The 14,785-nt window shown below is 43.1% G+C and overlaps 1 protein-coding gene across 4 annotated transcripts in view; it reads left to right on the top strand.

Annotated features, from left to right (window-relative positions):
- The first annotated feature begins 2,058 nt into the window (after positions 1–2,058).
- Positions 2,059–14,785, top strand: part of DCBLD1 (discoidin, CUB and LCCL domain containing 1) — a 28,752-nt gene continuing 16,025 nt past the window's right edge. For 3 of the 4 annotated variants that reach the window (XM_081905443.1, XM_081905445.1, XM_081905442.1), the window contains exons 1-2: positions 2,059–2,346; positions 12,170–12,382. In XM_081905443.1, the coding sequence (XP_081761569.1) occupies positions 2,235–2,346; positions 12,170–12,382 (325 nt within the window). In that variant the 5' untranslated portion in view covers positions 2,059–2,234. The remainder of the gene's footprint in view (positions 2,347–12,169; positions 12,383–14,785) is intronic. The other variant, XM_081905444.1, reaches the window with a different exon arrangement.

Genomic DNA, 14,785 nt, shown 5'->3' with positions numbered 1-14,785 from the left:
AACACACACACACACACTGGGCATTAGATACAAGGCTGCTTCTTACCTGCTGCTGAATGCTTGTTTTGGGTCTGCCACTAGCACAAACATTGCAGGTGGTAGATCTAAGCCCAGCTCTGTGCACATCCCACAGCACATCCACATCACAGTGGATGCATGCCACCTTCCACAGGTGGAGCACCTTTTTGCAAGCAGAGGGGTACTTCTACCTCCTCCAGCCAGTGGCTCTGCAGGTCAGGACTGCACTCTTATGGCATTTTAGTAGGTAATCCATTTCTTTACAAATATACTAGATAAGCAAGAAAGAACCTGGACATGGAACTGCTAAACAAAAAAAATTCCTTCCAGTAGCACCTTAAAGACCAACTAAATTAGTTCTTGGTATGAGCTTTCGTGTGCATGCACACTTCTTCAGATACCAAGTGTGCATGCACACGAAAGCTCATACCAAGAACTAACTTAGTTGGTCTTTAAGGTGCTACTGGAAGGAAAATTTTTTGTTTTGACTATGGCAGACCAACACGGCTACCTATCTGTAAATGGAACTGCTAGTTTGCAAAGCAAATAAATTCCTCCAAAAGCAAATCTGCACTCACACTTGGAAACTCCCAACACTGTTTCTTGTTAGCCAGCTGCACAAACTCTGGCCTGATGTGCAGAAACAGCAGGGGAGGTGGCAAATTAATTATCATGGCATTTGGATGCTGCCCTGTAGCATAGAAGTTTTCTGGACAGTTTGTCTTAAATAAGAAAGCAACTGGAACACAAAGAAGACACAAAACCCAAAGCAACATAAATACAACCAAACAAAACCTCACCACATGCACAGATTTTAAAACTGAATGGTCCACATTACTTCCAGTTGTTTAAAAGGCCTGGATGATGAGAAAATATCACAAAGACAGTGCCAAGTAAACCTTCCTGGGAAGGAAGACTGCTCAATAAATAACTGGGTGGCCACTGCTGAAAAGGCCTTATCCCTGGTGTTTACCCACCTCACTTCATTCCTTAAGGGTCTCCAAAGAGAACCTTAAGGTTGGACTAGGTACATAGGATAGAAGGCAGTATTTCAGATGACCTGGTCACAAGCTACTCAGGGCATTAAGAACATAAGAGCACTGCTGGATCAGGTCAGTGACCCACATCCTGTTCTCAGTGGCCTACCAGATACCTGTGGGATGCCCAGAAGCACTTTCTCCAGCTTTAAGGCACTTTAAGTTGGGCCCAGAAAAGCACTCGGCGCCACTACAGTTGCCAAAGCACAGGGATAATATGGTCAAACCACCTTGTTCTCAATTGACAGCAGTTTCCATGCCATTTTAAAAAGTATGTAGCACATTGCAATAATCGAAACAGGCGCATGGGTAATGAAGATTGACTGCAAGTTGCCTAGAGGCTGCCCCATTTTAAGCAACTTACCAATTATAAATTACTGTTAATAACGATGGTGGACACGCGATATTCCTCCAATTTAATGTATGCACAATTTTTGACTTCAAGGTCATACGACTTAACCCACATGAAAACACTCCCTGCGTTTAGAAAAGAAGAGTGGATATCACAGAGTTCTAGCAGGCTCCCGTGCTAGTTTTCTGGGTGCTGCGATTTATTTTTCCGAGGGCGAAGGTGTGCTCAGTGATGCCATCAGGGCAAGGCTTTGGGACAGAAATCTAGGGCGCCATTAGGCAAAACGAGAGGGAGTGTCCCTAAACCAAGGAGTCCTGGCATAGTGTAATAAAGTGAAGAAATACACTTTAGACACACTAGAGAAGACAGGAGTTGCACCTGGGTACAGGCAGAGTGTCATTCCCTCACGTCCAGATGAGGGAAGAGGAGGGCTTCGGGGTAAATCCCCGCTGGCTTCCAGGCAGGCTCGAACCGAACACCTCCAGGCGAGCCATCGCTGGGAAAGGAGCCGCCTGGGCGGACGGACGCGCCTCCCTCGGCGCACGAGGGGAGGCCCGGGCCCGCTGGGAGCCGCCCCTCCACCGCGCCGTCCAATGGGAAGAGCCGCGCTCGCCTTCCTCGCTTCCTTTCACCCGCGGGAGGCGGCCGGGCGCTGGGCAGACGGGGAGCCGCTTCTCCGGCGCCGCCACCGTCGTCGAGGGGGCGTCCCGAGGAGGAGGCAGGCAGGCGAGCGGAAGAGGGCCGCCGCGGGCGTTTCAAAGCGGCGGGAAAAGGGCGAAGAGCGGCGGCTGGGCAGGCAGGCAGGCAGCCGCGAGTCCCGCGGGGCCATGGGTCGCTGCAGGCGGCGGCTGCTGCTGCTGCTGCCGGGGGCTCCGGCGCTCGCCCTCTTCCTGCTGCTGCTGCCCGCCTGGCTGCTCGGGAGCTGCGCGGAGAAGCTCGGTGAGTCGGGGCCATTTTTGAACGTTTCCTTTGAACTGGGAAAGTTTAGTCCCGAGCGCGGAAGGATTGTGTGAGAGAGTGACTGAGTGTGTGTGTGTGTGTGTGTGTGTGTGAGAGAGAGAGAGAGAGAGAGACAGACAGACAGACAGACAGACAGACAGAGAGATTCTCTGTATGTGTAGAGAATGAATGCGACAGCACTGGAAAAGCTCGTGGTTTAACTCTCTGAAAAAGATACCAGATGTTCTTTGCCTTCGAGGGATCAGATTCCTAGAGATTTAAAACAGCATTTGAGATTTCTTCCTTCATCGTCTTTTAATAATAATAATATATAATATAATATAATATAATATAATATAATATAATATAATATAATTGTGCACATTGTGGCAGAGCGGATGTTTTTCTCACCTTTCCAGTAAGTAGTTTGTGGCTGGTCAGCTTGTGTTTATTAAATGGTTGAAAATGCAGGACTTAAGGGCTAGAAGGTATTTGGGATGAACTGGCACATAACAGGACCAAGGTATGATTTGCGGTGCTACTCTTGTCAGCAGATGTTGTTGAAGTCCAGACTCCATCACCTGCGACCATTGGCCAAACTGTCTGGTGGCTCATGGAGTTGCAGTCCCAAGAACATCTGGCACACCAGCTAACCTTGTGCTAGATATATATTCTACTTTACCCCAATTTCCACATGGAAGAGCCCTAGCTCAGCAGCAGAGCACATTCCTTGCATGCAAAAGGTCCCAGTTTCAGTCCTAGAAATCTCTAGGTAGAGCGGGGGGGGGGGGGACTGCCTTGAAACCTAGGAGAGCTGCTGCCAGTCAGTGTTGACATTACTGATCTGGATGGATCAATGGTCTGACTTGGTATAAGGTATTTGGCTTCCCAGTGTTGTTCGTCACAACAAAGCTTCGAAGGAGATGGAGTTTATTTGCAGATGGAGTACTGGGGTTGATGGACAGCAACTTGTCCTGCAGTGCTCAAATCAAATGTCAAGACTGTCCCATTTGCTTCCATGAATAGATTCCTCCTTTGTACACATACGGCTGCCTTCTTTTTTGAAGGGAATGAAGAAGCCTGATGCATGGTGTGTGTGCAGAGATGTAGATTGCGGGAGGCAGTAAAAGGCTGACTTGGGAAATTAATAAGGCCAGAGAATGCACACTTAATAGGACTGAAATGCAACGTTACTCACATTTAATATAAGATAATTTTCCATATTTTGACAGTTGGTTAATTCACTTGCTGCTAAATAGCTTGGCATCTTGCTGGGAAGCTGAGCATCAAAAGCTTTCTGAAAATCCTATCTTGACCATTAAATAGTGTGATGAGAAGTGTGACATTGAATGTTTGCTTTTTAAATATAAGACGGTCCTTTGATTTTTGTGCTTTCCATTTCATTGCTGCATTTCTGCCTGTAAAACTTGTTTAGTTTGGCAATGCATTCCACAGGGACGAAACTATGCTTTATTTCACCCCGGTTGAAGACTTAGTTTGAGACCCCCACACATATATTTGTGTACACACACACACACACACACACACACACACACACACACTCAATGGCACCCCTCTGGAGGCTTCATCCAGGGCAAAAAGCCTGGATAGTCCTGCCCCTACCCCTCCATAGCTAAAGCTCTGCATTCCCTAAGGAATCTGAAGTAGACAACCTGTAAATCATGCAATGGAAGATCACATATACTTTGTTCTCTGTTCTTAGATGCTTTGTTTGTGGTTTCAAATTTAACCGTACTTTTCCTTCGCTGGAATCCTGTTCACGTTTACTTGGAATTAAGTCTTGCAGTGTGCTCATAGAGGTTCGCTTCCAGGGTTCACCCCTGGCTTGTTATCCTTTTATGTTTGGTATTCCATGCAATTTTATTTCATTAGCTATGTGTGCACTTCTTAGGTGAACTTTGCTTTCTGTAACTCTTTGTTCATGTAGGAATTTCCACTGCCGAAACCTAGAGCTGTCAATAATAACTTGAGAAAAGACGATGGATGAATGTAGGCTGCCAGGCGCAAGAGTCTTATCTAAGGAGGTACATTGATTTTGCTGGCTGAAACAGCTGAGGTAGAAAGGAATCTCCATTACGTGCTGTGGAACTGTGACATCTGGCAGTTCTAGAGGGAGGACGGTCTAAATATTCTAATTAAAAAGAGATGTTTTAACTGCACACAAGAGCTTTCCTTAAGGGTATAGAATTGCCAAATAATTTTTGCTATGCCAGTTAAAAATAGAGGTTTTTTTCCCTCTCCTTTTAGTCTTTGCCCTCTTCCCCTACCCCCCCACCTTTGCTTTGTCTGTGCCAGTAGAACAATGAATTATGCTGTCTTAGCTGATTTTAGTGCTTTATATAGTTTGACCCGGTTAATCCATGACTAGTTTAGCCATGTGTCTAAGTAGCAGCAAGATTATAACAGTAACCCATATTTTAAAGTCGATGCACGTGGACTGTTTTTTTTTAAAAAAAAATCTTTTGATTTTTAATTTAGAATAGAAACACAAATTATGGAGTGCAGTTTTACTACAAAGCATAGTTGATGCTATGTAGTGCAATGGCTAAGAACCAGTGCCGGGAAGTCCCCCGTTTAAACCTCAGTTCTGCCATGAACATACTAGTTGGTCTTAGGCCAGCCATTACCCCTTTCTGTGTCAGCCCCGACAGAAGCAGCAACATGCAAGTAGGAGAGGACTCAGCTGGTAGAGCACGAGACCCTTGATCTCAGGGTCATGGGTTCCCCCACATTGGGTAAAAGATTCCTGCATTGCAGGGGGTTGACTCTCAGGGGTCCCTCCAAATTTACAGTCCTAAGCCTAAACAAAGAAACTGGTAGAAATAATAATAATAATAATAATAATAATAATAATAATAATAATAATAATAATAATGGCCTGCCTTGAGAGATTGTAAAAGTGAGAGGATGTGAGGATGTGAAATCTTTCAAACATTCAAAGTACTGTATAAATATTAAGACATTAATCTTCTGCAAAAGTTTTTCTAATGCCTGACTTGGTCTTGGGTATGTCCGAGGATAGGCATGGCCAGCAAAAGATTTAGTGTTAACCTTTGTATGTATTGATATTATCTGCTGTGATGTCGCTTGAATGACAGTGAGTAATGAGAGTTGCAGTTATTCATTAGCTTGTTAAACAGGCCATAGCTGAATGAAATCGATACCCAGGGGTCTCCATAAGATCTTAACAATTGGAATGGGCATCAGTTTAACTCATTGCTAACATAAACTCTTACTGTAAAATCTCATTTATGTACCTAACGCATTTGCTTCCAAGACAATTGGAACATAGGAAGCTTCCTTGTGGGACCATTGCTCCACCTCTGCTGACAGACAGCGACTCTCCAGGGTTTCAGAAAAGGTTTTTTCTCAGCCCTGCCTGGAGATGCTGGGTGTTGAAGATGGTTGTGGGCTTACTGTACAAGCTTAAACTGTGTGGTAATTATTTCTAGTGCGAGAAAAATTGCATTCCCGGCAACCTCTGTGCTGCTCCTGTGAGAGACTTCTGGGCAGAGGTGTCACCCACAATTTCCTCCCAACAGCGTGCTAGACCTGTCTCCAACCTGTTCAGTGGAAAGCTTTTTGCTTTCTCTTTGCCCTCTCTTTCTCTCTTCATGGAGAGACAAGGAGTAGGGTTGATGCTCTTCTGTGTTCCACTAGCTGAGAGATAAAACGGGGAGGGAGGCACCAACCAAAGGAACAAAAGAAATGAGACACATCCAAGTTGCACAGGAAACAATGCAGTTTATTGAGGTCCCATACATTTTTTTATGCCACCGGGCAGGGGTGGGGGTGCAATTACACACACGCATGCACACACACAACAACAACAACAACAACCTGGAGTTGCTTCCTTAAAATAACTGCTTGGAAACCATTGCACACTTCTCTGAAATAACTTGTAAGGCATCTTAGAGGGAGTTTTTATGCCTCTGGGCTTGAAAGCTGAAGTGCATTCCAACCATGGCAAACTGCTCCATTGGGCTGAGGGAAACAAAAGCAATAGGGAGTTGCTCTTGCATGAGTGCACACTTGTCTCCTGGCAGAGACATACTTTTTGTCACTATGTGGGAGAGCTGCTGCTAGTATCCCAGTGGCGTTGGTATCTCCCATTTGAAACAACCTCACATGATCAAGCTCCATGCCTGCAGAAGTAACAAGCTTTAGCATCAAACCTTATTGCTAAACGAAGTTGACCTGCACAAAATGGTGCTCTGTGGGATTTAACTTAGACACATACACAATCATTCCCTGAAAGAGTAATGCATTTCTAACGACATAGTGTTGACTGTATTATCTCAGCCCATTGCAATCTTTGAGACATGTTTTGGGGGAGTTTTGTGAACAGATACTTCCACATACAGAAAATATAGTGTCAGCAAGGAAAGATCCTGTCGTAGATTAGGCAGTAATCTATGTGTTTGCATGTTGTATTTCCCAAATTCATCCTTGTGATCCAAAGTCCCGTCTCAACAGCAGCATAAAAATGTCTATGGAGTTGTAGAGTCTTAAAGAGAAAGGGCAATGGAGCAAAGGGTGAGAAGGTGGTGTTCTAATGATGTTTGCTTGTTTTCTTATTAAAAGAGCAGTGCAGGTGCTTAGTACCTCAGTAGGTAAAGGTAAAGGGACCCCTGACCGTTAGGTCCAGTCGCAGACAACTCTGGGGTTGTGGCGCTCATCTCGCTTTATTGGCCAAGGGAGCCGGCGTACAGCTTCCGGATCATGTGGCCAGCATGACTAAGCCGCTTCTGGAGAACAAGAGCAGCGCACGGAAACGCTGTTTACCTTCCTGTCGGAGCGGTACCTATTTATCTACTTGCACTTGACATGCTTTTGAACTGCTAGGTTGGCAGGAGCAGGGAGCAGAGGCTTTGACAAGTTCTTCTGCCCCATCCTCAATCCTAGGTAGAGCTGCTCTAGTTAGTTTGGTGCATCAGACTGGCTAGAAATGATCAAAAATGTGTTGGATCCTGGAGCATTGTAGCAACATTTTAATGCCATATATGGATGGTTCACATGCACCCCAAATTTTAGCAAAGAACATGTAACTCCCACGACTGATTGACATCAGTCAATAAGTAATCCTGCTGAGTAAGTGTGCTTTCAGGATTCACATGCAAAAGCCTGTTTTACAGCCCTGACCACATTTGCATGTGAACTTTGACTTACATATCGGAGCCGGTTTCTTGCTTGCCGGGGCAGTCCTGGTTTTGTCTGGGTGTGGACAAATAACAGTCTGCAGTGTAGTCAACCACGTATGCAGCTGATGCTGGCAACTGCCCACTCCCTTCTGTTGCTGGATAGGGAAGTTCTAGCCATTCAGCTCTGCAGCTGATGGGTTTTCACATTAAGCTTGGCTGTGCTAGTGTGCACCTGGCTGGGACAGGACTTCTCACATGTGAAATGGACTAAGGACTTGCAGAGCAGCATTTGTGGCTGTTACTGTCAGGGAGGAAGCCAGCTCCCAACCCAGCTGGTCTGGCTTTGTGAAGTATATGTTTCACAGCCCAGTCCTATGTGTGTCTACTCAGAAATAAGTCCCACTGAGTTCAGGTTATTGTACGTAGGATTGCAGCCTTTGATGTTTAATCACTGCACTTGTGACTTCTCCCCGCCCCACGAGCCCCTTGAGCCAGATAACAAAGCTTGTGAAATTTATTTCAAAAAAGGGAAGTTATCCAATGCTTCCATTTATTTACGAATGACTAGATTGTGAAATGTGAGTTTTTAAGCAGGGGCTTGTATACATCAGTTGTGAAACTTGTTAAGTTATTATGGAGACTTTTCAGTAGACTTTGTTGTTCAATGAATTCTGTGGAATTCAATCCCCCCTGCCCAACTCATTTCCCGTACATGCAGTACACAACTTTTTCAGTTTCTCGGGCTTCATGCTTTCAGGGAGCAGCTTCCTCACTGAGTCGCCTCCTGGGAACTTGGGCAAATTGTAAATTTTGAGGATGTTTGATTGCTGTTTTTGTCTTGTTATTCACTATTATAATTTGTGCTGCTTTGTTCACCACTTCATGCGGATTTCTTCATCTCTCCCCCCCCCCAGCAGGATATAAATCTTTTTTTTTATTATTTTTAAAATGCATCAAAGTTCACAGTCTATTCATGCAGAATACTGGCCAGGCCTTTTGCCTTCCTGAGTGATCAGAGAATGCAGCCAATGCTCCCCTTCATAACCTTTGTAGCAAAAACCAGTGGCCATACTGTCTTTCAGAAAAGTTTATCTTCTGAAGGGAGATCCCTGTTCTGGACCCAGATCCCTGATCTGGACCCTCCGAGTTCCTGGAACGCAGTTTGAAAACCACTCGCAACTGTATGTGAATTTGGTTATAAACATTGATGTTGGGTGAGCAGGAAATCACTAGTTCTGTTGAATTGGAATATAACAATTTGTTACTCAAATTGGAATTTGAGTAACAAATGTAACTTTCTGTATGGGAAAAAAGAATAAAATATTATAAAAAAGAAAAGCACTAAAGTAGTATTTTGTTTTTAGAGTATCTTCTTGAAATATAAACACTTGAAAGAGACAGATTCATTGTAGCTAAGGTTCTTCTTTAAAATAAAAATCGAGCATCCTGGTATTTGTGTGTTTATCAATATGTTCCAAGTTCTGTGCCTAGTGTACCAAGTTAAGTGGGATGAGGCCAGTAGCAGTATATATACAATGGGGCAGTTCAAGAAAACTGGGATGGTGGAGAAATGCTCCACTTTTTAATGTTTTCTCCTGATAATCTGCTAAGGCCACTGCTGAAATTGTGCACAGCCAATGCTGCCAATCAGATCAGTGTCTCCCACCAGAAGAGAGCGAAAGAAAGAAAGAAAGAAAGAAAGAAAGAAAGAAAGAAAGAAAGAAAGAAAGAAAGAAAGAAAGAAAGACAAATGTGTCATTTTCATTCCCTTTGAGTTTGTTTGTGAAGGTCCCAAGCGCAGTGCGATGCTGGAAATTAAATGAAGAAAGGGAGGACATAGGTCTTCTTGATACACAGGTCTTTCTAAAACTAAGGCCTACCCTGCCTTAAAGGATTTTAAAGGGTAGTCAATAAGTAGAGCTGAGAATTAAGTATCAGGTTTCTTTGTTTAATTCATGATGCATTTTAATAGTTCACTTCTTTTTGTCTTGCAATGGCACCTGGTTTCCTCCCTGAAAATTCTTGAGTACTGACACATCCTTGGCTTGGACCGGGGCAAACATTTTGGCTCCTTCTTCCCCCAACCCCAAAGCATCTTGTTTCTCTAACAAACCTTAGTAAATATTTAGCTGCCCAGGATTGTCAAACCAGAAAAACTTGTGTGAGCTGTCCCAGACAAAGCCCTTCATAACCTTAAAAGTCCATATTGGGCAATGTAAACAGACACCTATGGGGAGGAGGGATTCCCAACATGCATTCCCTTTGCATCCACCCTCAGATATCCCTGAAGGCTCCTCTGTTTGGAGCAAGAGGCTTCGGGACGGATTGAGCTGCATGATGTTCCCCAACTAAAGAATCACTGATGTATTTTGAATAGGAATCACAACCCCAGTTATATTATCCTGGTTTTATATGTTCAAGTATGTTTGTCTAGAACAGCCCTCTCTAAACTGGTGTCTGCTAGCCATTTTACAGTTTGCACTTTTACAAATGCCGCTCATTTTTCCACTCTGCTTTTGTGATAAGTTGTGCCTCAGCAGTTCGAAAGCATGTCAAAGTGCAAGTAGATAAATAGGTACCGCTCCGGCGGGAAGGTAAACAGCATATCCGTGCTCTGCTCTGGTTCTCCAGAAGCAGCTTAGTCATGCTGGCTACATGACCCAGAAGCTGTACGCCGGCTCCCTCGGCTAGTAAAGCGAGATGAGTGCCACAACCCCAGAGTCAGCCACGACTGGACCTAATGGTCAGGGGTCCCTTTACCTTTTAGAGTTTGCACTTTTACAAATGCCGCTCATTTTTCCATTCTGCTTTTGTGATAAGTTGTGCCTCTATCTAGTGTGGCAGTGCCTGTGCTATGGAACTCCTTGCCTGTTGACAGGACCCTTTGCTATGCTGTGTTAGATGCCTGCTGAAGATTTTCCTGTTTCTGCAAGCCTGTCCAGTCACATTATTTAAAATCATAGAACTGTAGAGTTAGAAGAGACCACGAGGGTCGTCTAGTCGAACCTCCTGCAATGCAGGAATCTTTTGCCCATCGTGGGGCTTGATTCTATGACCCTAGATTAAGAGTCTACCGACCATTCTACCCCAGCTTAGTGACATTTGTTTTAAATTACAGATAGGTAGCCGTGTTGGTCTGCCATAGTCAAAACAAAAAAATTCCTTCCAGTAGCACCTTAAAGACCAACTAAGTTAGTTCTTGGTATGAGCTTTCGTGTGCATGCACACTTCTTCAGATACATTTGTTTTAAATGTTTCTTATTTTATCATCTTACATTTTTTGAAATTGGATTTGTGTGGTTTTAGCCATACTTTATATGTAGTTGTGCACCGCTTGAATGTATATATCTTTAGCAAGTGGTCTACAACAGGGTGGATAAAAATCAATGATTTTTTTTAAAAATAAAATATTTGTAAAGGAATGAGTGAAGAGGGGGAGGAGAAGCTTGATAAATAAAGCTACCCTCCCCCAGAAATCGTTCTGTTGCTTCTGAATGCAATTGCTTTTTCGGATGTGCTGTGCAGAAATATCAGGGGACTGTGCAGGCAGTATGACAATTCACCGTCATCCTGTTTTAGAATACAAAAGGGAACATCTGCCAGTAATGAAGCCCAAGGCTACATGTAGGTGGAGGAAAGAGGCTCCCAGCTTAGGTCATTCACTGTTAATATCAGGATCATTTCCTCCTAAACCATTTTCTTCTAGGCAAAAAAAAAAAAAATCCCATGGGTCAGAATGTAAGCACTGTATAGTACTCGTGCAAAATCATGCCTTTGTGTAAACCAGACAGAGGTAATCCCACATTCTTGTGTTTTCTGATTTCTGTTGCGCTAGTACGGAGGCCCAAGAATGTCATTCCTTCATGAGCAACCTCATAGGGTCACATGCTGGTGGTAGGTGGTTCCACATGAAAAAAGCGGGTGGAGCAACAGAAGTGGTCGTGAGGAAAGGGGTGTGACCTGCACAGAGTCTTGAAGGCTGGATAGAGCAGACTGGGGGGGTTGCATTTGGCCGCTGGTTCTTAGGTTCCTTACCCCTGTTCTAATGGAATGGAATGTCTGTGTGGGGAGAAGGCAAGATCCCCTACTTTTCTTTACAAGGAGCACAGTGTTTTGTAGAGTCTGTGTGAAGACATTCCGTTTAACAGAGTGAGAGCAGTCACTTGGTGCAGATGAACATTTTACCACACCTTCTGCTGCTCACCTGTGTTTGACCCTTCAACAAGATGAGGTGAACCTTCCTTTCCCTTTATCCTGATGATACAGAAGATCATGTTATCCTGCGGTGAGAGAGCTCACCCATAAGATAGTTGAGTGACCTGGTTGAGCAAGAAGGTCTGTATTCCTGATCCTGCCCCACTGTAAGGCAGAACAGGAGCATTTAAATAAGTTTGGTACATGATGGGTTTCCATGGTAAACAGGAAGTGTGAGTCACACAGGAATTTGGTAGTTTCTTATTTGGGGGTCCATGTACCGCCCCCTGTTCAGTCTGACCTGTTTCCGAGGGTTTATTGGGAACTTGCTTTAAATTTTAAAATGAAAAAAAATAAAATAAGGAGGATTTCCATTTTGAAATAGTGTAGTGATTTGAAATAGGTATGTGCCTATTGATGACAGCTTTGATGGTTTCTTAATTGTCCCCTTTCTGTGTCCTCCCCAGGAGATGGATGTGGGCCTATGATAATCTATCAAGACAGTGGAACGCTGGCGTCTAAGAACTATCCGGGAACCTACCCCAACTACACTACCTGTGAGAGGAGAATTCAGGTGCCTCAGGGGAAACGTCTGATCTTGAAAATTGGAGACTTGGATATTGAATCCCAGCAATGTGAATCTAACTATCTTAGCATCCACAGTTCTACAACAGTGCATGGTATGTAACGATATACCAGTAAGCCTGGATGCATTAAAATACTTAGAGCTCTAATTAAGTCTTTGTTGAGCAAAGTAAGAAAGGCTACCCTGAAACCAGTCCTATTTAAGATTTGTTCTTGAGCATTGGGTGTTTAGGACTGGGATGGCACTTTCCCCACTCAGCTAATGTAATTTGGTATGGTCACGCACAGGTGTTTAACCTGTAGACATCCAGATGATGTGGGATTCCAGGTCTAACCATTTGCCATGTTGGAATGGGCTGTTGGAATTTGGAAGGCTACAGGTTAACTAGTCCTGTTTTAACGGAATGTTGTTCAAGGTAATGTTTAAGTTACAGTTGTTGTTATATTGTTAGAAACTAATTTACGGATTGCCTTTCACTTAAGTTGCAATTTGTTTTATAGTACTATAATAAAAACAACCAAAAATAGATTTAATAAGATTTATTCTTCATGGCATTACTTTGCCATATTCCTGTGTTTTGTACTTAATTATTTAGAAGCTGGTTACTTTTTCCATTATGTCTGTATTCTGTAGAGCAGAAGTGGGGAGAAAGGTAGATGAAGATCTACTGTTTGATCTCTTGAGTGATTCATAGTAGATCAACATGTGTTTCTGACTCCAAATTGTTTAACAATAACAACGACAAAATGACTCTTCCCTCCACCCTAAGTTATACGGGTGAAACGAAGAAGGCCAGGGGAGGGGAGCATATTTTTGTGTAGAACAACTGAGTTCAACCCTAGTACTCATAGTTCTCTAGTTCTTTGACTGGTGGATCTTGGAATTCTTTTAAAATGCAAGAGTAGATCCTGCAGGCATGATGTCTGCCCTCCCCTGCTGTAAAGCACCAAACATTTCCTCTTCCATCCCACTTGTTGTTTTCTCTCAAGAGTCTACACACCCACACACACTTTTTTTAAGGCCTTGAGACTTTCTGCTGACCTGTCTCTCTCTCATGCATGCATCTAGACTTTTAGCATAGGTTCTCATCGTCATTTGGACAGGTATGCTGCTTTGAAAGCGCCAGACCAGTCAGCCATAGATTGAGTCAGCAGTCTTAATTACATCTGAGCAATAGACAGGTCATTGAGAAACGTAAGCAAGAGACAGCAGAAATATATCTGTGGGAAAATATGTGGAGGCAAATCTTGTGGGAAAATGTGGGAGTGGGTGGGAAGGTTAGGTGCAATGATCTCCAAATTATAAAACAGTATTCCCCCCCCCCAAGCTTGTGTGGCACACGGCATGACATATTTAAGAATTAACAGAAGTGATCTATACTTGCTTGACTAACAAATAATTTTCCCTCCCTGTAGTTAAATTTGAAATCATTTGGTTAAGAAGCCCTATGTGGGGAGATGGATCTGATGGTTGAGGGTCAGTAAGGGGTTTCTGCACACTCTCACTCATACCTCTCTATCTCCATCCAAGCAAGAAAAAGAAATTACCAGAATTCAGCGTGGTGCTCACATATTTAAATGATGGCAAGAGTCAATCTGTGTTGACTTTGTCTGTTTCTCGGGGCCTCCATTGCCAAACTACTCACCAGGTGGCAAGGATGGTCTGGCTGTCATGCATCAGAGCTGGACTCAGCTGGACTTGTGCCATTTTATTTTCCCTGCGATCTATGACAAATGGTAACTGATGGAATGTGTATAGCGTAGTGCGGTCAAGAGCTAAGCATCATTCTTCATTTAATGTTTCCTCTCTTTTGTAAAATTGTAATATAGCTTAAATTGAAAAATCAATATCAGCTTAAAGTAAAATGTAAATTAAATCAAATTAAATTAAAAATATCAGCTTAAATAAAAAATCAATTAATGAAATAATTTCAAATGTAATGCCTTTTTTGGCTGATTGGTTTTAGAAGTTAACTGTAAAGGTGCTTTATAGCTAATCATGTGAAAAAGCAAGACTGGTTCCAGGTTGACTTCTAATAGATTGTTTCCCTAAATTTTGATGGGTAGATGGGAATCTTAAGAAAACAATATTATTTCTTTTTTTAAAAAATTGAGAATGAACAGTTAAGTATTCAAATATAGAATTCTTTTTATATGCCTTTATTACAATGTGCCATCTCAAGAAAAATGTGTTTGAATTCCCCCTGTGTTGTGATTGCATTTAAAACTTGTACCTGGTGATGCTATCTTGCTGAGTCTATGCAATATTCAGTTGCCTTTGATTGTTGTACTCTTTCTGTAATGGACTGCTGCACTTTAAGAATGCTGTGCTTCAAAGGCTAGGGAGCCCCAGCCGTCTACAAAGCTAAAACAATTTGAAATGTTAATGCCAGCTTTTATCTCCTACTGAACACAGAATTGCAAGAATTTGGTGGTCTGAGTAACTTCAAAGATTACAAACAAAAATCAATTAATTATGCACACGGATAGATGAATGC

This window comes from Podarcis melisellensis (genome assembly GCF_964234715.1).
Source record: "Podarcis melisellensis genome assembly, chromosome: 3".
Taxonomy (NCBI): domain Eukaryota; kingdom Metazoa; phylum Chordata; class Lepidosauria; order Squamata; family Lacertidae; genus Podarcis; species Podarcis melisellensis.
This window is presented reverse-complemented; position numbering and strand designations above follow the sequence as displayed.